At 45.1% G+C, this 24,496-nt stretch overlaps 1 protein-coding gene across 3 annotated transcripts in view; it reads left to right on the top strand.

Annotated features, from left to right (window-relative positions):
* Positions 1-24,496, top strand: part of lsamp (limbic system associated membrane protein) — a 303,186-nt gene that overhangs the window by 226,899 nt on the left and 51,791 nt on the right. For all 3 annotated transcript variants that reach the window (XM_076976767.1, XM_076976766.1, XM_076976765.1), the window contains one exon: positions 15,233-15,465. In XM_076976767.1, the coding sequence (XP_076832882.1) occupies positions 15,233-15,465 (233 nt within the window). The remainder of the gene's footprint in view (positions 1-15,232; positions 15,466-24,496) is intronic.

Genomic DNA, 24,496 nt, shown 5'->3' with positions numbered 1-24,496 from the left:
CATGCGAATGACAGTAAAATTACTCAAGGCATTTAGCTGTAGCTCATGAGCTGATCTATAATAATGTTGCAGTGTCGTGTACCACACGCCTGAACAGCAGAAACAGGAGTGCTGTCTTTACCAGGATGGAAAACACTGCCAATAACTGATGCTAACGTATATTGTTAGACACTGGAAACTTCTGAAAATGATTTAAGTGTTTCAGGCATTTCTGTGTAATTGTTTAGAGATTTGAGAAAACAGTATGTTTAATTGAAGTGTAAGAGATCTTAGCTCACCGCACCTTTGTGTGTGTGTGTGTGTGTGTGTGTGTGTGTGTGTGTGTGTGTGTGTGTAGATATGTGTGTGTGCATGCATGTGTTTACGTGCGTGAATGTGTGTGGGTGTGTGTGTGTGTGTGTGTGTGTGTGTGTGTGTACGTCTGTATGTGTGTGTTTGATGTTGTTTTCCTCAGGCCTCTTGTACTCTTGTACTCTTGTATCTTGGCATCATTAATTAATGTATTTTGTGTCTGATCTGATAACACTGTTGAACTATTGATCTGAAACTGCTGCAGGGCAAAAAGCACACTCACCTCACAAAGAACACGCCCTCATTTACAAACACACCCACCTCACAAAGAACACGCCCACATTTACAAACACACCCACCTCACAAAGAACACGCCCTCATTTACAAACACACCTACCTCACAAAGAACACGCCCTCATTTACAAACACACCTACCTCACAAAGAACACGCCCTCATTTACAAAAACACCCACCTCACAAAGAACACGCCCTCATTTAAAAACACACCTACCTCACAAAGAACACGCCCACATTTAAAAACACACCTACCTCACAAAGAACATGCCCTCATTTACAAACACACCTACCTCACAAAGAACGCCCTCATTTACAAACACACCCACCTCACAAAGAACACGCCCTCATTTACAAACACACTCACATCAAAGAGAGCACGCCCTCATTTACAGAGAACACGCCCTTATTTACAAACACAGTGTGTTCAGGGCAGTGTCTATGTCTCTTTTCTCCCTGTTTCTCACTCTGTGTCTCTTCTCTGTCTCTCCTCTGTGTGTGCCTGTCTCATCTCTCTCTCTTTCTCTCTCTCTCTTTTTTGTAAACTGCTCCTAATGGTGATCTTGAAACCCACAAACCTGCCATGGATCTTAAGGAAACCCCCCTTCAGGTAGTGTTTAATCAGGGGCCGCCGGCCTCACACCTAATGGACCCACTTCTTTCTTACTCTTGTAGCTCTTCCCACCTTCACTTCACATGTACATCCATTTGGACTCTCCTTCAACTCTCCTGCTAAGGCCTTTCATCTACACCAGATCCATATCAGTCTCTGTCTTCTAGCCCAGCTTCTGTGCGTTTTCATTGATCTTCTATTTGTATCTTTTGTCCCATTGATTTTTATTGGGGACTTTTATTTTGGAGAGTATGCCTGGTCATTGCACTAATGGACGCTGCTGCTTTGCATATTGCAGCCCTTTTTTCGTAGTGTTGGTTCATTTGTTTAATGTGTTCATTGAATGCATCCTGTGGTAGCAGAGCTGGGTAGTCCAGACTGATCATACCGACATCACTGCAGGCTGCTGCATCAATAGGTAGCACTCAGAATTGGCCCAACAAACATGGTGTATGATAATGAGATGTTTACACACACACACACACACACACACACACACACACACACACACACACGCACACACCTTCACACATTGAGATAAAGCTCCTAATTACACTTCTTCTTTGTCTTTGCAGTGGTATATTTTTATGCTAAACCAATGTATCCCAACATTTTAGCTGAGGTATTTCTCTGGTGGAACAGGTTTACTTCTCATTAGTCCACATAATGTGACATTAAATCAGTCTTATGGGTGTTACATGTTAGAAAATTGATCTTAAGTCTCATTTTTAAATTGCAAATCCACTGCCTACAATTTTCATGGTAACCGCAACTGGTGAATTAGTTTATAATGCGTTGAATGGTTTTTAATGGATCACAAATCTGAAACAATTATCAAAGCAATTATAATTTCACAGATAGCAAAGAGGTTTTTGGGGAACATTTCTATGGCGAGTGTAACGTAGCTCGCGCTACGGAGCGAGGAGACGGACACAATCGCTGAGAGGAGCGAGATTTATTAAAGGGAATACCATACTCATCGTCAGAAAGCCAGGCAGGGTCGATCACAGGAGGGCAGCCCGAATAACAAAGGTACACAGGCATACTGAACACGACGGGGGAACACAGACAAACTCACGAGCAAGATGAAAACAGCGAACAGTAAGCACAAACCGACAGCATGAACAAATGGATAGACAAAATCACGGATGACACGACTGGGGAATGACGGGACTTATATACATAGAACCAAACTAGGGACAGGTGATGACAATGACACAGGGGCGTGGTAACAAACGAGGAATCAAAATAAACGAGCAGGGCGGGACAAACAGGCAGGGAACACAGACATGAGGGAACCCAGAGTGACAGCTACGAGAGGGGGCGTTGCCCTACGTGACAGCGAGCTGGATGTTTGAAGGGCTTCACCTTCATCTTCACCCCCATCTTCACCTCCATTAACAGGCGTGGGGGCTTGTCCTGCGATGCATATGGGCTTCACAAGGAAACCGAAAGCATTCAGCAGCCTGGCGACCCCCTGAGCAGGAGCAGAGCCCCTGCAGCATTAGCACTCACTGCTAGACACATCATTAAGATTACTCTGTTGGCCTAACCCAGTTTTGAACCAGACGTGGTCGGTAGTTACAGCATGTGTGTGTACCAGTTCTCAGGACATAGTTTCTTATATTTTGAGATATTTGTGAGAAAAATCTGATTAAACTGAAGTGATCAGTGTTATACTGCAAAGTGTGATTACAAAGTCACAAATTAAGAGGATAGCTCTCCAGGGAGAGCACCGATCCTGGACTAGTTTTCTGTCTTTTGTAGCTGGTGTACGTACTTACACTTATGTAATTGCTCTTATTTCATTGTGTTATTTAGGCTGTGTTCCCATCTGTTCTTTTGTATTTGATCTTGCCTGATAGACAGGTCATACTTGTATCGCAGTTTTGGCTAAACCAATGACAACTGCGTGCCTTGATACACAACACTTGACACTGCTTAGTAACGGAACTATGGGAAACTGTGTTATTATTGACAAACACCCCACTTCTTAGCAACCTTCTCTTTTTGCTGTGATTGGTCAGGTGAAAAAAGTGATTTTCTAAAAAGCTGAAGCTTTTTATCCCATTTCAAAAGAGCACCGCTCTGTCGATAAAGCGTGGGGGAGCCGCCGTGCTTTTGAGACCCCCCCCCCCCCCCCCCCCCCCGAGCCACACCACACCCATCTCTCTGTAAAACAGCAGTGGCATTTAGACAGAAATCACTAAGCAGCCTTTTGCCACAGTCATAAGTGAATAATAAACACCTGATAATTGAAAGCATGTAAATTCAAAAAGTGTGGGCTTTTTATTCAAAGTGATGTTATTTTAGTAAAAGATGTTCATTTAAAAAAAATGTGTTTACCCAATGTGTACTTAAATTATTCTGATTGGATGCTGATACCAAGCTCCAGGCACTGATACTGGTACCACTGAATGAAAACCCAACAGGAAGGACCCATGAGGTATCGGTCTTGCTCCCGCACACGTCCTCCGTCCCCGGGACAAGTGTCTCTCACAGTGGGCTTGGGGAGGGGGCGTGCTGGTGCAGGCTTGTCCTGATTAGGGTCCTGCTGGGGTTTGTTGTTGCAGCCGTGCAGGGCGACCAGCTGTCTGCAACACAGGTGCTGAAGTTCAGCGGAGTCTGATGCTCTAGCACCATGGACAGAGGCCAGCTGTCCACAACACAGGTGCTGAAGTTCAGCGGAGTCTGATGCTCTAGCACCATGGACAGAGGCCAGCTGTCCACAACACAGGTGCTGAAGTTCAGCGGAGTCTGATGCTCTAGCACCATGGACAGAGGCCAGCTGTCCTGGAGAGGCCACAAGCCATGTCCCACCTTCGGAGTCAAGAGAAAAAACACTAAATCCGACTAAATCCCCCTTCTGTTTCCTGCCCAAAGGTGGGGATAAATCGCTAATGAAACATAAAGTAGCACCAAGTTTACTCAGATGCTTCTGGAGCCTTGTGTGGACGCAGTTTATGGGATCAGTGTTGTAAATGATTTGAGATGTTGTTTTCATGTACGATTTGACTCTGTGCAGATATACACCCTGTGCTGTTCTGTGCGGTTTGACATATTGTGGGTCCGTACTGATCAACACAGTGAGCTGGTATTTACACAACATTGAGCAGAACATCACTGTCTTGATCCTTCCTTCACAGAGCCTCAGGCTGGGAATTACAATAGGTGTGTATGTGTGTGTGTGGACGGATAGGTGTGTGTGTGTGTATGGATAGGTGTGTGTGTGGATGGATAGGTGTGTGTAGGAGGGTCTGTAGGTGGTTGTGTTTTGGGTAAGTTTGGGTATTCCAGTGTGGTCATAGAGTGAGTTGTGACAGAGGTAGAGAGATGGGAAGAAGAGAGAGAGAGAGAGAGAGAGAGAGAGAGAGGGGGGGAGTATGACAGAAGAGGAGAGACACAGGGGAGAGAGACAGAGGGAGAGAGACAGAGGAAGAGAGAAATAGGGAGAGAGACAGGAAGAGAAAGGAGGACGAGGGCAGTTTGTAGACAGTGAGAAAGTGAAAGATTATCTGAGGGGGTGGGAGATGTAGAGAGGGAGGGAGAGAGAGAGAGAGAGAGAGAGAGAGAGAGAGGGAGCAGATGGGAGAACATGGCTGGGGCGCAGCCCTCCTCCGCACTCGCCAGAGAGGGGCAGGCGGCTAAGCCATCTGTGACAGCAGAGACTGGTGGAGTCGTGGCCCAGGGAACAGGCCCTGTGTCTGGGGAAAGGGTTGGGTCAGTCTGGGGACTCCAGCTCAGGACGCCCTTCCCAGCTTCAAACACCCTGCTGATGAATACAGGAATGCAGAACCACACTCACACACACACACACACACACACACACACACACACACACACACACACACACACACACACACACACACACATGCAGCTGGGAGATAAATGTTTGCAGACCATTTGAAGTTGTTTGGATTCCTGAATGAATAGCTCTTGGAATTACCTCATTTTCATAGCCACAATAACAACGAAAGGCAGTGTTATTCTCCAGAAAACACCTGACATCTGTTTCCATGCAGCGGTTTGTCATGTTCTCCTCACCAGTGGCATCCATGTGCTGCGGGCCTGACTGGGCCACACACTAGTGCTGCTGTCCTCACACCTCCCTGTGCTCCCTGGCCTGCTGGTGACCCTTCTGGAGGGCTTTTTGTCGCAGCACATCTCTAGAGACACGAGCTGTTTGCCATGCATATGGATCACTAATGTAACCCTAATGAGGCTTCTGAACACAACCTGACACACACACACACACTCATACGCGCGTGTGTGTGGTCACACGTCTGAGAAGGCCACAGTCACTTGGCCTTCATGCAGTGAGAAACGTCCAATAAGGATCCAGCACTGCTGTACTAGTAGTTAATGATGTTTGTGCTGGTGTGTGTGTGTGTGTGGGTGGGTATGTGGGTGTGTGTGTGGGTGTGTATATGTGTGTAGAGCAACTGTTGTATACTGGTTAATGAGAATTGTCTGGTCATGATTTTAAACACACTACTGAAGCAGATTACATACACACATTACACACATGCACATTACATACACAATACACACATTATACACACTCAGTGGTTGTGAGTCTGTTTCATCTTCAAACAATATAGAGATTCCTCCTTTTTTAGTTTCCCTCTCTTTTCTTTTACTTTCCTATAAGTCTTTGTCTTTCTGAGAGAGGACAGAGAAAGATAAAGAGAGTGAGTGGGAGAGAGAGAAAGAGAGAGAGAATGTTCTTGAGGGTGAATTTGGGCAAGTTAGGCGTTGATAAAGAAACAAAAGCATGGAATGCTGAAAAAGAAAGTCACAATGAGAGCTACAATGTGTGTGTGTGTGTGTGTGTGTGTGTGTGTGTGTGTGTGTGTGTGTGTGTGTGTGTGTGTGTGTGTGTGTGTGTGTGTGTGTGTGTGTGTTGCTGCTTTAGGGAAGCTACTAAATCAGTGCATGGAGGGTAAGAGCACTTCCTCTGTTTGTTTGTTTTTTCTATAAGAATCTTTGCAGCCCAGAAAAACAAAGTCTTCATTATCTTCCCCTGCATTTGTTTCATAGACTTCCATTTGGGTCTCTCCCCTGTCATTCAGTCTCTCTCTGGAACTGTTTTCCTCACTCTGTTTTCTATGTCTTAGTTCTCATTTCTCACTTTGGTTCCCCCCCTTTTAGTTCTCATTTCTCACTCTGTTTTCTCCCTCTTAGTCCTCTCCTCTCACTGTTTTCTTCCTCAGTTCTCTCACTTTATTTTCTCCCTCTTAGTCCTCTTCTCTTCTCTCAGTTTTCTCCCTCTTAGTTCTCTTCTTATGTCACTGTCTACTCCCTTAGTTCTCATCTCTCACTGTTTCATCCCTCTTAGTTCTCATCTCTCACTGTTTCATCCCTCTTAGTTCTCATCTCTCACTGTTTCATCCCTCTTAGTTCTCATCTCTCACTGTTTCATCCCTCTTAGTTCTCATCTCTCACTGTTTCATCCCTCTTAGTTCTCATCTCTCACTGTTTGCTCCCTTAGTTCTCATCTCTCACTGTTTCATCCCTCTTAGTCCTCTTCTCTCACTGTTTCATCCCTCTTAGTTCTCTTCTCTCACTGTTTCATCCCTCTTAGTTCTCATCTCTCACTGTTTTCTCCCTTAGTTCTCATCTCTCACTCTGTTTTCTCCCTGTCAGTTCTCTTCTCTCACTGTTTTCTCCCTTATTTCTCTTCTCTCAGTTTTCTCCCTCTTAGTTCTCATCTCTCACTCTGTTTTCTCCCTGTCAGTTCTCTTCTCTTATCTCACCGTTTTCTCCCTCTTAGTTCTCTTCTCTTCTCTCACTGTTTTCTCTTCTATGCCACAGCTAAATTATTCATGGCAGAATGTCCATTCACTACAGTACGAGCATATACTTTAATAATGAATCATCTCTCAGTCCTTCATTAAAAAAGCTCTCTACTGATATGGAGACAAACTTTTTTTTTTTTACAGACGATTGAAATAGCTCTTTAATCACTGCAGAGCTCTAGAGTGTTTCTGACAACTGTTGTGGTCATGTGACTTCTTATTTATTTCCTCACATACTAATATCAAAGCTTCACATTTTCCTGAGTGTGAGTGGACACATTTTTAGTTATAGCCAAAGACAGAACGTCTAAGCAGGTCACAGGCTTTTGATGGCTACTTATGGAGAGATATGCTAATATAATTAATAATGAATATTTTCAGTGTGATATGCTAATGTGGTTAAATAGGATGAATACCTTTGGTGAGATATGCTAATTAGCTTAATAATGAGTGAAAGCTATCATGGACAAGTTAGCATAGCGCTGCCACTGCTATTTATTTCAGCTTATTATTAGTCTAGTTAATCTCAGTGAATTCTTAGCTATACTGATGAAGTCATTATTCTGTTGAAAATTTACAAAGAAAAAACAGCTTAGAGACTACACCAAGATAATGGCTTTGCATATTTGTTATTTGTGCAAATGTTTTAAAAGTTGTATTTGCAGACCCCATCACTTGCCAATGACACTTTTAGTTCTTTGGGCGCAAATAATTTTGCTCAGGCCTTGAGGACCAATGCTGTTCTTCCTCTTGATAAAAGATGTACGATATTACACAGTAACACTGGCCCATACTGGATGTACAGCAAGATTAACAGACAGGTTCTGATGCTGTACACAGGAAAGTTAAGATAAAGTTTACAAGCACTTACCGACAGCGTAAAAGTCAAACCGCCTGTTGTATATTATTTATATTATACTGATAGAACAGTTCAAGTCATTCAGTTCTGCTGTTTGTTGTTTCTTTAGTCTTTTATGCATGGATTTCTCAGGTGTGAAGAAAGATTTTTTAATGTGTTTATTAGCACTGTTGTTGCTGATATCAGTGAGTCCCTGCCCAAGCTCAGAGCACACCTCATTTATCTTGTTTTCCTTGTTGTTGTTTGTTGTTTTGTTGTTTTTTTGGGGAGGTTTCCAGCTAGATTGCCCCCTCTGCGAGTGGTTATTGGTGAAGCGCTAGGATACGATCGCCTCATTAATAGAAAGTCAAACACCTGTCAGGATAAATGAAGCACTTTGGCGTGGACCCCCCACGCATATCCAGCACGTCAGAACGGTGCTCGTGCGTCCACACCATCACCTCGCTGAGGGCAGCAGATGCGTCTGTGAAACGCCACAAACTAATTCCAGGCCAGAGCTCAGCCTGTAGGCACTGAGCACCCATGCAGAGCAGTGTACACACGCCAGTGCTGGAAAACCCTCATGAACATTCACTAAACAGCACACCTGCCAAAGTCAATGTGAAACAGTTTATTAGGAGTGCCCACAATTGGCTGGTTTGAGTCTAAATAACTCCAGTGCCCCAGAGCTAGAGAGGAGACACGGTGAGAGATGGGGGGAAGGAGAGTGAGAGAGTGAGGGAGAGAAGGACAGACGCATGTAGCCTGCCCCAGATTTCTGTAAGAAGTCCACTGCAGCTCTGCAGTGAGAGAGACACGAGAGACACGATGTCCTCCTCCCCAACCGTCACCCGTCCTGTACAGTCCAGCCGCTGGATCTCTGTTGAGCGCTAAAGAGAAAACTTGGATCCTTGTGAAAAGTGGAAGCTGGGGCTGAGAGGGGCGTCTACCTGGGGCAGGAGGGGCTGAGAGGGGCGTCTACCTGGGGCAGGAGGGGCAGGAGGGGCTGAGAGGGGCGTCTACCTGGGGCAGGAGGGGCAGGAGGGGCTGAGAGGGGCGTCTACCTGGGGCAGGAGGGGCAGGAGGGGCTGAGAGGGGCGTCTACCTGGGGCAGGAGGGGCAGGAGGGGCTGAGAGGGGCGTCTACCTGGGGCAGGAGGGGCAGGAGGGGCTGAGAGGGGCGTCTACCTGGGGCAGGAGGGGCTGAGAGGGGCGTCTATCTGGGGCAGGAGGGGCAGGAGGGGCAGGAGGGGCTGAGAGGGGCGTCTACCTGGGGCAGGAGGGGCAGGAGGGGCTGAGAGGGGCGTCTATCTGGGGCAGGAGGGGCAGGAGGGGCAGGAGGGGCTGAGAGGGGCGTCTATCTGGGGCAGGAGGGGCAGGAGGGGTTGAGAGGGGCGTCTATCTGGGGCAGGAGGGGCTGAGAGGGGCGTCTACCTGGGGCAGGAGGGGCAGGTCGCACGCACTAGACAATACTAAAGACAATGTGTGTGTATGTTTGTGTGTGTGTGTGTGTGTGTGTGTGTGTGTATGTGTGTGTGTGTGTGTGTGTGTGTGTGTGTGTGTGTGTGTGTGTGTGTGTGTGTGTGTGTGTGTGTGTGTGTGTGTGTTTGAGTTTGTGTTTCTCTGTCTGCTACACGTACTGTGTAGGAGAAAGTATTCCATCACATTTGTCTCCACTATCTGATTGTCTCTGTGTGTGTGTGTGTGTGTGTGTGTGTGTGTGTGTGTGTGTGTGTGTGTGTGTGTGTGTGTGTGTGTGTGTGTGTGTGTGTGTGTGTGTGTGTGTGTGTGTGTGGATAGGAGGGAGGTGTCGGGGTGTGATATATAGTTGATATGAGGAGTGCGAGAGGCCTCTCTGATAAGTGAGGTGCATAGGGAGCAAGTCCTTCTGATGAAGCACAAGGTGAAAGAACCATCCTCATCCTCACCTTCATACTGCAATTTATTTCCCTCCATCTTTCCTTCCTTTTTTCCCTCTCTCCCCCTTTCTCTCTCTCTCTCCCTCTATCTCCCCCTTTCTCTCTCTCTCTCTTTCTCTCTCTCTCTCTCTCTCTCTCTCTCTCTCTCTCTCTTTCTCTCTCTCTCTCTTTCTCTCCCTCTCTTTACTTCTCCCTCCTCCCACCTCAGGTTCGTGATGACATGGAGGTTTTAATATGGCTGCCCTTTCTGTCTCCGTACCCTATCTATCCTGTGGAAAGCTTTAATGCTCTTTCTCCTGTTGTAAACTTGCACACAGTGCTTGCAGCTTGGTCCATTTCCACAGCTGCAAACAAACAACAGTGTAGAGGCTTTTTTATTTAATGCCATATAGTAAAAATAAAAGTATTCAGTGCAATATAAAACAGAAAACTGTCATGGGTCCTGAAATATACCAACACAAGCCTGGCCTCATTTGTCTTTTATATACATTAATTAAACATTGAGTTTAACAATGAAATGATGCACAAATATTAAACCTGCTAATGGCTGGAAACGCTATGAATTGAAATGTCTACTAATAGAAAGTACCTTTCATTACATCTCTGCATATTGTTTGTTTATCATTTGTATTTGTACACAGTTAACCCACAACATGCCCCTTGTTGTGTGTTAGTCCGTTGTGTTTTAGTTTGGTATGTGTTAGTGTGCTGTGTGTTAGTTTGGCAGACTGAGCTGGTTGAGGTCAGGTTCATCCCTGGCCTGTTCCTAGACGGTGATGTGGTGTGACACCCACACCAGCTGGTAATCACAACTCCAGGGTGTTTCTGCACTTTGGGGTAGTCAGCAAAACCTGAAAAATGGCCAGACAGATAAGGGAGCTCTGGGTGTCTGGCACCACACTGTAAGGATCCTGTCTGCTCTTTCTGTTTGTTTTCAGCATAATGACATTAAAACCAACAAAACATCTAAACAATACGTCTAAATATAAGATATAAGTATAATTTATACACATAATAAGATATAAATCTAATTAATTTTATGCAAATACATTATAATAAAAATTAGGCCATATCTAGTAGAATAAGAATAAGGCTCTATATAAGCTTATTCTTATGACAATACAGCTTAATGTTTATGTATAGCATACACTTGCGAAGAGATGAATATGTATGAATATGATGAATAAATGAGAATCCACCACTAATTTAAGCACTAAACAAACCTGCTGCTCCATTTTTAACAAAGACAGTAACTGCTTTCAGCTCGGCAATCATAGTGGCCTTAGTTCCTTAGTTCCTTTCTTTCTGAAGAAGGCGTGATGGATCGGAAAACAAGGCAAAGATCATAATGGAAGAGAGTCCGTGAGAACACACTGACATCTGATTTTTAAACACATTCATCTTCTAGTCATAAGCGACCCACTCCGCTGCCTGTATGGTGCAGATGATCTGAATGCTAACTGAAGGGTTCAGCAGTGCTCCTCAGAACTTTTGTTCTGTTTACCCAGTGATAAACAGATAAACAGTCGTGTTCGGGTCAAATCTGACCGATTTACAACTTAAACCACTCATAAATATTGTGTTTTACATCTGATTGCTGCAAGGCCTTATGCCATCCTCCACACTATGCACTGGAACATATAAAAGTGATGATCATCAGAGAGTGACTTGTTAGCAATGACACAGAAGCAGTATACGCTGAAACATGCACTGGGCTCTCAGAAGAACACAGCCCTCCTCAAAGGGGCGTTCACCTCCTTCCCTTAAGATCTGCGCTTCAACATGTTATATTGTTATATTGTTGCTATTAGGATTTAAAAGAAAAATAAGAAAATATCTCACTGTTACAAATACAGAAAGGAGATGATTATAAGCATCATCGTATACTGACGTATATGTCACAGAACCTGAACTTCTGTCAGGACACTGGCGGGACCGTGACCGTGCCGGGCCAGCTGGACCATGCTTGTGGATGCAATGTTTGTGTTTTTTCTTTGATAAAGGGCCACTCACTCTTTCTCCAGCTATGCTTCAGGGTCATGGAAGCGAGGTATGAGGAGACAGTGATGGTAAATCAGTCAGAGTGAGCTCCCTGACGTTCCACACGTCTGAAGAAAACGTGCTTTGGTTAATTTGGATTTTGTAATTGTCCTGAAGCAGCTGCCCTGTCAGCCTAGAGTCTTCACTAAGTCCTGGGATGGGAAGAGACAAGGTGGGCGGAGGAGTGGGTGGATAGGGGAGGAGGTGGGAGGGGCCACATTAATGGAAGGGGAGGAGCCACATCAGTTGAGCCAGGTCCAGGATGTAGGCAGAAAGAGAAGGTGGATTATGAGGTGCGGTCAAACACCACAGTTTGTGAAATGGTGGTATATAATGTGCAAGAGTCGCAGATCTAGCTGCAGTAGCACAGCTGACAGGACAGAGCCAGAAGCTCACGGTGACACGAGGGTCCCTGGAGCACCAGCACTCCGCTGCTCCTAGCCAACAAACCTGATGTGAAGTCACGGCGTCACAACATCCCACTTCACCATAACTCTCCATGCCTAAGAACACCAATATCTACACCTTCACCATAACTCTCCATGCCTAAGAACACCAATAAATACACCTTCACCATAACTCTCTATACCCATGAACACCAATATCTACACCTTCACCATAACTCTCCATGCCCAAGAACACCAATATCTACACCTTCACCATAACTCTCCATGCCCAAGAACACCAATAAATACACCTTCACCATAACTCTCTATACCCATGAACACCAATATCTACACCTTCACCATAACTCTCTATACCCATGAACACCAATATCTACACCTTCACCATAACTCTCTATTCCCATGAACACCAATATCTACACCTTCACCATAACTCTCCATGCCTAAGAACACCAATATCTACACCTTCACCATAACTCTCCATGCCTAAGAACACCAATATCTACACCTTCACCATAACTCTCCATGCCCAAGAACACCAATAAATACACCTTCACCATACCTCTCTATACCCATGAACACCAATATCTACACCTTCACCATAACTCTCTATACCCATGAACACCAATATCTACACCTTCACCATAACTCTCTATTCCCATGAACACCAATATCTACACCTTCACCATAACTCTCTATACCCATGAACACCAATATCTACACCTTCACCATAACTCTCTATTCCCATGAACACCAATATCTACACCTTCACCATAACTCTCTATACCCATGAACACCAATATCTACACCTTCACCATAACTCTCTATACCCATGAACACCAATATCTACACCTTCACCATAACTCTCTATACCCAAGAACACCAATATCTACACCTTCACCATAACTCTCCATACCCAAGAACACCAATATCTACACCTTCACCATAACTCTCCATACCCAAGAACACCAATATCTACACCTTCACCATAACTCTCCATACCCAAGAACACTAATATCTACACCTTCACCATACCTCTCCATGCCCATGAACACCTAGATCTACACCTTCACCATAGCTCTCCATGCACAAGAACACCAAGGTCTACACCTTCACCTAAGATGAGGGGTCTCATCTTAGTTCCTGGGGTTTTAAATGTTGAGATGAATAATTACAGCATGCACTAGACCAGGAATGTCTATCTTTCACCATGTGAGTTACTTCACCTGTTCAGGTGTTTTGGGGTCCATAACAGACAAACTGGTGCAGTTGAGGGGCAATGTAAAGATCATCCTTCACCACATTGGAAAGATCACCATGTGTTTACCCCCCCCACCCCCCACCCCCACCTGCCTTGTGAACCTGTTTCTTATTTCACACATTTTTTCTCTACATAACCAAAGTCCTGTTTCGTTGTAATACGAAAAAGGCATTGGAGACTCATGAGACATGTTAGAGACTTCGGGTTGGAGACTCATGAGACTTGTTGGAGACTTTGGGTTGGAGACTCATGAGACTTGTTGGAGACTTTGGGTTGGAGACTCATGAGACTTGTTGGAGACTTCGGGTTGGAGACTCATGAGACTTGTTGGAGACTTCGGGTTGGAGACTCATGAGACGAGTTGGAGACACATGTTTACAGCCTGGCTTTTCTTCACTCCTTGCCAATGCAGGTGTGAAGTACATGGTGAGCAGCGCCTGGGTTAGGAGGGACTGAGTGATCACTGGACTCTGATTGGCTGCTTTCTCCATAAAAGGGACAATGAAACTGCTATGACAGGAAGTTCCTCTAGGGTTCTATCTCCTGCATGGGCTGTGAACTTCCCTTAACCTCTCGCTCATGCGCTCCAAGGGCCTTTCCTCGTCTCATTAGTGTCTCACACAAAACCTCCTGGAGGTTGGAGCACTCTCACTGTTTCTCACTCCCTCATTCTTTTATTCTTGCCCCTCCCCCACTCCCCGGTCTATCTCTCTCAATCTGTCTATTTCTGTCTCTCTCTCACTCTTCCTGTCTCTCTTTCTCATCCCAATTTCCTTTTTCTGAGTGTGTACCTTTCGGTCTCCCCCCCCCCTCTCTCTCTCTCTCTCTGTCTCTGTCTCTGTCTCTGTCTCTCTCTCTCTCTCTCTCTCTCTCTCTCTCTCTCTCTCTCTCTCTCTCTCTCTCTCTCTTTCTCCCCCCAAGCAAGGCCTCGGGCGTCCAGCACACACATCTGTCACTGCTCCGAGCTTGCTGTCAGACAGAGAGAGAGATTGGCTAGCTGTTGTTTAGAGCCGATGTCGATCGAGCAGACAGGCCCTGCTGAAAAGCCTCGTTAGTCTGCAGTAAAGAGACGGGAGAGTGGCAGATGGACGGAGATGAAGGGGAGAAAGAGGAAGAGAGAGAGAGAGGGAGAGAGAGCAGGAGAGTGAGAGAGATGGCTAGACCTCTCCGGAGCCCAACATTGAGTAGAAACATTTACGGGATCAGTTCTGTGCTGAGCTCGAACGCGATGGTGCTCAAGGTCATTGATGTCGACTTAGCTGTGTCCAAACAGCATGTAGTTTGTGATCAGAGCCAAGAAGATCGCACGGCTAAGATGCGCTGAACTGTAGAGTAAATGTGGCTGTCTTTGCTCCACCTGCTCCTCTCTCACTGTCCATCAGTTTGATGATATCTACACTTCTCTTTTGGTAGTCAGTGCAATGGCCTTATCTTATGACCAAAAAACATAAGTGAAGATGATCAACTCGAAGTGTCGACTTTTGTTGTCTCTTCACCGCACACTGTATCCGTAACAGTCTTGGATATGTGTATCTATCAAGAAGAGTATGTCATGCATTTAGCATAACCTTTATGGCAGTAAGTGAAAATATTGTGTCAGTACAGCAACTTTCTAAACTCTACATGAAAAAAAAAAGATTCAAATGTTAAGACTTTAGTGCTGCTAAAGTGTTAAATTGCCAATTTTTAATTTAGCTGTGAAATAACCGCTCCAGTTTGTTAGGTTGTGTATAGACACCACCCTAAGTGCACTTCCTCTCTCTCTCATCTACCAGGTGCTACGTGGATGATAAAGTCTCCAAAGTGGCCTGGCTCAACCGCTCCAACATTATCTTTGCTGGGGAGGACAAATGGTCTCTGGACCCCCGCGTGGACCTGGTGACCAAAGGTCAGCTGGAGTACAGCCTGCGCATACAGAAGGTGGACGTGTACGACGAGGGGCCCTACACCTGCTCCATACAGACCAAGCAGCAGTCCAAGACCTCCCAGGTCTACCTCATTGTGCAAGGTGAGCTGGGGGGAGTGTCGGTGAGGTGATTGACAGCCCGTCGGTCCACCGATGACTTGTCGTCTGTTACGGGCTGCCCGCTGTTCCTGGTACCGCGGTCTTAAAATCGTGAAGCCAGCCGTCTCTCGCAAGGACGTGCACTCCAGCGCCAAGGATTCCGTTTCCTGGTATTGTAGGACCAACAGATATTTGAATGTGTGTCATGGGCAGGACAGAGTTGCAGGGTTCAAGCGGATACATGTTATATAAGGGTTGGCTCATTGTGTCACCTGATGGTAATGTAAGCAGGATTGGCGTTTTTAACACAATCACATAATGGCAGGCCGCTAAGTTAAAGGCTCGGGTGTCAGTTCTCAGGTGTTATGTGATACGATTTCTTAAGTTCTAGTGAGGTTTTATGAATATACATCATTACAGAAAATGAGAGGAAACATGTTTTTTTATGGAACTGCATATTTCGCTCTGACCCGTCAACCTGAGAGAAAGGAAGTGAAGGCATGCTGTTTCTAACCATCACTTACAGTATACATCTGTGCCCTAATCACCCCATCAGCGCTGAAACACGACAGTGAGTATGATCTCATACCATTAGCCTGCTAGCCACCTTGACGCTTGCCTTAACCTCTGGAGGAACACCGATGTGTGTGTGTCTTGGGTTTTTTTCTTTTCTGAGAGGAAAGTGAGTCTGAGAGGACCGCCCATCCCCCACTATAGTGTCTACAAGAGAACGAGTTGTATGTGGTGTCTCCAGTCGTGCTTATTTTGATTTTATGACATTGTGAAGAGCTTTAAGAGGAAGGGATTAGGAAGGTAATGTGTGCTATATCACACACATCTACTCCTAGCATGAACTGCTAATAGGAGTTGGCCCACAGTGCAGTCGATATCTCTGAGCAGCAGAAAGGATCCATAAGAACAATTTGGGCAGTTGTCCTTGAATCCATCGAGTCAGCTAATGTGTTCACTGCTCATTTGTATTGTCTTAAATGCCCTCGGCTTGCAGTTTTCTTTGAGGCTGGTTCTTGTTAATTGTCTGACATTCGTTTTACACTAGTCTGGTCTGCTTTGATCCGTTTCTGAGTTCCTTGCTCATACTCATGGACAACAGTGTTTCTTTTTGTTTTATTTTCAAAGAAACAGTTGTCACACTCTAAAATTCTGTATTAAGTCTTACTTTAAAGTCTGTTGTTCTAACAATTCTGAATATTTGAATGCAGAAAAGTTTTTTTGACATTCTATTTTCATATCAGAATTAACCAGATAAATACCGATATGAACCATGTACAAAGGTATTGTTTAATGTTTTAAATTATTTTACGATTTCAGATTCTATAAAAACAACAATCAAGCCAGTATCATCAGACAGGGCTGTATCTATTGAGGTTGTTGTAATCAGTGTTTTTTTTTTTAAGGATTTTGGAAAACTTTAGCACTCTTTTGTCCAATGGAGCACATCAATGCTTTCTTCATGGGTGGTAGTCTGAGCTGGCTGAAATGATTTTGGCAAAGCCCAGGTAAGATTTATGCCTACTGCCTCCAGAGAGTCTGAGGAGTGCCCGTTCTCATTTCCCCAGCAGGAACATGTTCATTATTCTTTTGTGTTGTATTATACAGGGTTTTTTGTTTTTGCAAAACCATAAATCTTAAAACAATTAGGAGCGATCCTGTTGGACTTGCTCGTTTCCCAAGAGAGTAATGCCAATAGTATTGGCATGGTTACACAGCATAAAATAAAGGATGTATGGCAACAGCACAAGCACAGCATCTGACAAAACAAAGTACATGCAAATGCTATTCATCTTCCATGACAAACTAATAGGGAGTTCAACATTATTTCTTTGCTGTGCGGTTTATTGTCAAAATTGAAAAAATGAGTAAAATCTGTAAGTGTGCAAAATAAGTTTGTGGTTCCTCCTCAGCACTAATCCCCATCTCTCTCATTCAGCACTAATCCCCATCTTTCCCCCTCATCACTAATCCCCATCTCTCCCCCTCATCACTAATCCCCATCTCTCCCCCTCATCACTAATCCCCATCTCTCCCCCTCATCACTAATCCCCATCTGTCCCCCTCATCACTAATCCCCATCTCTCCCCCTCATCACTAATCCCCATCTGTCCCCCTCATCACTAATCCCCATCTCTCCCCCTCTTCACTAATCCCCATCTCTCCCCCTCATCACTAATCCCCATCTCTCCCCCTCATCACTAATCCCCATCTCACCATTCCAACAGTAATCCCTACTCTCCCCCTCTTCACTAATCCCCATCTCTCCCCCTCTTCACTAATCTCCATCTCTCCCCCTCATCACTAATCCCCATCTTTCCCCCTCATCACTAATCCCCATCTCTCCCCCTCTTCACTAATCCCCATCTCGCCATTCCAACAGTAATCCCTACTCTCCCCCTCTTCACTAATCCCCATCTCTCCCCCTCTTCACTAATCCCCATCTCTCCCCCTCTTCAGTAATCCCCATCTCTCCCCCTCATCACTAATCCCCATCTGTCCCCCTCATCACTAATCCCCATCTCTCCCCCTCTTCACTAATCCCCATCTCTCCCCCTCATCACTAATCCCCATCTCTCCCCCTCATCACTAATCCCCATCTCGCCATTCCAACAGTAATCCCTACTCTCCCCCTCTTCACTAATCCCCATCTCTCCCCCTCTTCACTAATCCCCATCTCTCCCCCTCATCACTAATCCCCATCTCTCCCCCTCATCACTAATCCCCATCTCTCCCCCTCTTCACTAATCCCCATCTCGCCATTCCAACAGTAATCCCTACTCTCCCCCTCTTCACTAATCCCCATCTCTCCCCCTCTTCACTAATCCCCATCTCTCCCCCTCTTCACTAATCCCCATCTCTCCACCTCCACCAACTGGCTGTGGTTCCATATACGAAAGAGTAATTAGACGTGGCATAGCATAACAGTGGGATTTCTAATGAGATCCACTACATAACCAAAGTTTGGGCACAGCTGACCATCACTTGAGCTTGTGCATTCCACAACCATTGAGTATGTCAGATCAGGCTCTGTGCAGTCCACTGGAGTTCCTTCACATCAAACTCATCACATCATGTTTCTATGGACCGTTTGGAACTGAGACACAGCCAGTAAAAAGAGAGTGTCTTCCCCACACTATTACTACAAAGTTGGAAACATATAATTGTCTAAAATGTCTTTGCATGGTGTATCAGTAGCATTCCCTGGACCTACATAGCCTAGCTCAAACCATGGAAACATCTCCAGACCATTATTCCTCCAACACACTGCTGGAGGGACTGTGACCTCTGCTAGGTAGCGTTCTCCTGGCATCCCCCAAACGCAGACACATCCATCAGACTCCCAGATCCTGAAGTGTGATCTCTCCAGAGGACACGCCTCCACCGCTCCAGCGTCCAGCAGTGGCGTGTTTCAGACCGCTCCAGCCGGCGCTTGGCAAAGTGAGCTTGTGTGGGAACCCGTTTCATCACTCTCCTGCCTGATGCCATGGAAACCCATTTCATCAGGCACAGAGTCCTATTGTTGATGTTGTTTCCAGAGGCAGTTTGGAGCTCTAGTGAGTGATGCAACAGAGGATTTTTACAGAGGGGATTTTAACGCACTGTGCGTTTCACCTTTGAGCAGCCCCGCTCCGTGAGAGCCTGATCTAGCGCTTTGTAGCTGAGTTGCTGTTTCTCGTAGATCCTCACATTTCACAATAGTAGCACTTAAAGTTGACTGTGGCGGATCCAGTGGGGCACAAAGGAATTGATTTTAAATACCTGTCAGCAAGGGCTGTGCTGAAAGTGCCTGAACTCAATCATTAGCCCATATAGTGTAAATGATGACCGTGGTCAAGAATGATTTTGCTTCCTTAAAAAAAAATACCTCGGTCCAGATCAAAGAGCAGTTTGTTATATATCTTCATATGCTGCATCCAATGTTTTCAGAATAGTTCTAAGACCCATAGTGTCTTGGTTCCAGTGTGCTCTCTTGTCATGTTCCGTATGGTACCACGGAGAGTGGAGCCTATCTGAGTTGACACACTATTGCTAGAATTACAGAAGAATGTTCCAGTGGCCAAAAATAGGCAAAAAGCAAATACCTGTACCAGAAGTCATTTTGAACATATTTTCAATGTAATAACAACATTGCTTATGAACAAAAATATATACTTGATGTAAAACAAGTTCAGTGTAAAACGTATACATATTATAAGGTCCATCTATTTTAGTTTGTGGTAAACAAAACAATTTTGTTACCCAGTGTAATTAGGCCATAGAATATAAATAGTTATTCCAAGTTTTTTCTTCAACCACATTCTGTCAGGAAAGTATTGAGGTACAGATACCGAAAAATCTCAAACAACCAACAAAACAAGCGGTTAAGTTTTGCAGTCTTCAATCCCAGATGATACGGACATGGACTCCCTCTCAGCTGCTTTGAGTTGTGGGATAGTGACAGTGTTCCCACGGCGTCTGGAACAGCAGGAACCCAGCCTGACGGGCATCGGTTCTGTTGTTTGTTAGTTTGTTTGTTTGTTTTTGTTTGGTTTTTTTCTCCCCATACTAAAGTTACTGCTGTTGTTCAAGAGTTGGGCAACTGTGTAGGTTCTCTGCAGGCTCCGTACCAGTGAGTGAGACTTCCAGGTTTGTTTGTTTGGGGCTCAGTCACTACTGTTTACCAGCCGGTGTTGCCTGTACTCTGCAGGACACAGACGGCAGCCCACACACCGTCGTCTAGCTCAACCACCGGGAACCTTACGGTGCGGTGGATTCTCTTGCTGCTTGTTGGATGTGATCTGCGATGGTGCTGCAGTGTATGACTGGGCTTGCCAAGGTCAACGGACCAAAAAAAATCAGTACCAGTCACATCACTCTGTGGCCCAGTATGGTAGAATTCAGCAGAAAATAATACAGAGATGAGTGAGTGGTGAGTGGGGTGATTTATTTGCACACTCCTTGCACACAATTGCATGTTTTGGAATCTGCATTTTCAGTGGACGTCAAGTATTCAAATTCAGATTTGTATAGCGTTTTTGACAACATGTTTTCCCACAAACTGGCTGTATAGAAATCAGCTTCATGGTGATTGGCTGCATGTCCCTCAGAGAAAGAACATTACAGGCCTCAGCCTTCCTGGTTGTCATGTTGATTTGTGGGAATTGACTAAGAGTAAAATAGTAAAAAAGAAATGGGGAGAAATGAAAAACAAACATCTATGGACTTAAAATCTGTGACCACACCCTGATGAGTGAGACGAAGGTCCCAAACTCTACAAGGAAATAATTTCAAAGAAACCAAACTCTCTCTGACATTGACTGGCTAAATAACACAAAACTAATAACAAATTAGTGTAACTAGTGTTACAATCCTAACTAACACCTGAGGGGTTCTGGAGGGAAGGTGGGACCGTTATTAGTAACTTCACCGATGAGTTATGGTAGAATGCACTATACTGCAGCCAATTGTCGAACCATTCATAAAACAAATACGCTAGGCCTCACGTGTCTCGGTATACAAAATGTATTTGTCTTAGAAATACAAAAAACAATCCAATAGTACTAAATAAAATGGCTTAGACTAAGGCGTCGTTCAAGAAACGAAATAAACAAAACATAACTCAAGCTTACTGACCTCAAACACTTCCGCCCCAGTCTAACCTACAAACTAAAGAATGAAACAAATGAAACCATGTATGGGCGTGCCTGTCTTACCTGTCTAAGCCCCGCCCCCCCAGAACATGATATCAACCATTAATCATTACATAAAGACACAAGTCTCCCAATCTATAAAGTTCCTCTCTCTCTCTCTCTTCTCTCTCTCTCTCTCTTTCTCCCTCAATCCCTCTCAATCCCCAGAGACGCTCTCTGACCGTCTGCTTCCTCCTTATGTTTGCCTTATGTGAGAGACCAATCTTACGAAGACGGTGCAGAACAGAGAAGGAGAGCAGAGAGAAGTGGATCTGGTGAAAGAGGTTCTGCCCTAGACTAGATCCAGTACTCTGACCTCTGACCTCGGCGCCTACGGTTACAGCAACACCCCACACTACAACACACGACACACTCAGTGTGAGCATGAAGCCGTCAGAAAGAATCAGAAGGTGTGTGTCAAACTTAACAAAGTCATATTGTCAGAGAACAACATAAATTGGTGTTGGTGGTAGGTAATTGAACCCAGCTCGTTTCCTTCAAGTACCAGAGTTTGACATCCTAATTCTCTAATTCAGAACCCAGGTCATCTGTGATTGAATGTTATGTAAAATAAAAGTTGAACTTTATGAAAGGATTAATCAGTTTGGCGAAGTCTGTTCCATGTCATCTTCCAGCCTGTAGACACAGACCCTCTTTGCCGTGCCAGCTCCCTCGGTTCAGTCCAAAACATTTTTCTCATGTTCTGTGCCCAGATAGCGCCTGCATTTCCTGGCTCCTCACGGTCCTCAGCTCACTGTTCTCCACAACTGCGGAGCTGCGTGGAGGTGTTTGCTCAGCATCTCTTCTGCCTTTTCAGCAGTGTTGTGTGCCCAGTTAGTTTTGAAAGTCTCTTCTCCTAAAGGACTTTCTTGTCTTCACTGCTCTTTGCGTTAATACTGTAGACCATTTAGCTGGATCGTTATCACGGCAACATTGACCTCCGTGAACCTATTTGCGCATTCTTGTCTGTTCTGTTTAAGAGTACATGGTACATCTAAACCAGGCCCCCAGAGTTCAAGCTGTTCTACTCAGAGAAAGCCCGCTGACAAATTAGCACAAATTGCATGGTGTGTGGTGTGAGTGTAGGGACCTATCAGACACAAGAGGTTCTCCAAGTGTTGTGACTAATCTCGGGTGTTTGTAAATGTCAGACACTCAGACTCTTTTTTTTTTTAAACCTATCTTTAAAAATGTCACAGGGAAATAAACACTGCTTATTCATGTATTTTTTTGTTGTTTCAAAAGTCATATCATAACCGATCTTTTAAGCATCTTTTAAGTGTTATCACAATGTACATTTGAACTAGGCTTGGAATGTGCTTATAAATTGCTTATTACAGACAGTAAAGTAATGTAATGTGGTAAATAGCTTGGGTTATTAAACAGATGAGTTTTTGTTCTGTTAGTGGTCTATTAAAAATGACTCATACATATACACTCAGAATCACCTGCTTCATGTAGCCTTTCTGATTTGAAAAAGTTTTGTTAATTTAGTTTAGCCTCTTGCCTCAGTTGTCTTTGTGCTGCACAGAAACACGTTTTCTTTTGAGACGTATTTTCAGATGGTAATTAGAATATAATTTGTACTTCTCACAGACTCTCTGGGCAGAAAGGTTTTGAGTCGAGATTTCTGTTTTGCAAGATGGCACCTAATCTGATCATACTGGAATGGAAATGGATGAGTTGCACACCCAGACATAAGCAGTGAAGCGTTCCTGGAGCGTTCCTGGAGCGTTCCTGAAGCGTTCCTGAAGCCTTCCTGAAGCGTTCCTGAAGCATTCCAAAAGCGTTCCAGAAGCGTTCCTGAAGCCTTCCTGAAGCCTTCCTGAAGCGTTCCTGGAGCGTTCCTGAAGCGTTCCTAAGTAACGTGGTGGTTTGTTCTCTTTACTGCAGCAGTGGGACGGACACATTCGATGGCGTTGTCTCATTACTGGTCTCACAGCAACATGCAATTACACACACTCTCTCACACACTCTATCCTTCACACTCTCTCTCCTTCACACTCTCTCTCCTTCACACTCTCTTTCCCTCACACTCTCCCTTACACACTCTCTCACACACTCTCTCCTTCACACTCTCTCTCTCACACTCTCTCCCTCACACTTTCTCTCATTCACACTCTCTCTCCCTCACTCTCTCTCCCTCACACTCTCTCTCCCTCACACTCTCTCTCCTTCACACACTCTCTCCCTCACACTCTCTCTCCCTCTCTCTCCCTCACACTTTCTCTTCCTCACCCTCTCTCTCCCTCACTCTCCTTCATTCTCTATCTCCCTCATTCTCTCTCCTTCACACTCTTTCCCTCACACTCCCTCACTCTCTCTCCCTCACTCTTTCTCTCCCTCACACTCTCTCTCTTCCTGACTCTCTCTCCCTCATATGCTCTCTCACTCATACACTCTCTCCCTCATTCTCTCTCTCCCTCACCCTCTCTCCTCCTCACACTCTCTCCCCCTCTCACTCACTCACTCTCATACTCTCTGGGAAAGTGAAGTCCTTTCATGAAGCCACGTACAACAGTAGGTTATTAAATATTTATAGCTGGCATATTTATCCCTAAAGCACAATGTGCTCATAGTTACGCGACTCTGGGGGAGCACGGCATCAGTCTAAAGAACAGTGGAGCAGAAGTGTGTGTGTGTGCTTGTGTGTGTGTGTGTGTGTGTGTGTGTGTGTGTGTGTGTGTGTGTGTGTGTGTGTGTGTGCTTGAGTGTGTGTATGCTTGAGTGTCTGTGTGTGCTAATGTGTTTGTGTGTACTTGTGTGTGTGTGTGTGTGTGTGTGTGTGTGTGTGTGTGTGTGTGTGTGTGCGTGTGCACATGCATGTTTGTGAGTTTGTGTGTGTGTGAGAGACAGAGAGAGAGAGAGAGAGAGAGAATGAAGCAGATCTCTCTGACCTTTACCAGTTATCAAGGGACAGTGGAAACCTTTTTGCCCTGGTGCCATAGAGACAAGAATATCACATCAAGAAGAGTGAGAGCAAGAACCCAACGAGAGCCGAGCAAAAGGAAGAAATTACCAAAGTAATCAAAACATATGGAGCAGAGAAAGAGATATCAAAGAGAAAGAAAGAGATATCAAAGAGAAAGAAAGAGAAATCAAAGCAAGTACTGTGCTGAGAGAGGGAGAGATTGAGCGTGAGATAGAAATGGTGTAGTCCATATGGGTGGAGGAGCTAACCCCCCCCCTACCCGTACGGCCTGCTTTTAGCGCTCTCTCTGGAATGCATCATTAGCCCCCGCCGCGGTCACTCGTGGTTCCTCATCATCATGGAGATGTGCAGAGCATCAAACCGCCGCTGTCCCTGTCGGCGTTCTCCGGCACGCTCCAGATCCTAACTTCCTGTCTGCAAA

The sequence above is a fragment of the Brachyhypopomus gauderio genome, chromosome 16 (assembly GCF_052324685.1).
Source record: "Brachyhypopomus gauderio isolate BG-103 chromosome 16, BGAUD_0.2, whole genome shotgun sequence".
In the NCBI taxonomy this organism is placed as follows: domain Eukaryota; kingdom Metazoa; phylum Chordata; class Actinopteri; order Gymnotiformes; family Hypopomidae; genus Brachyhypopomus; species Brachyhypopomus gauderio.
Note: the sequence above shows the minus strand (reverse complement) of the source record. Positions and strands in the feature narration are given on the sequence as shown.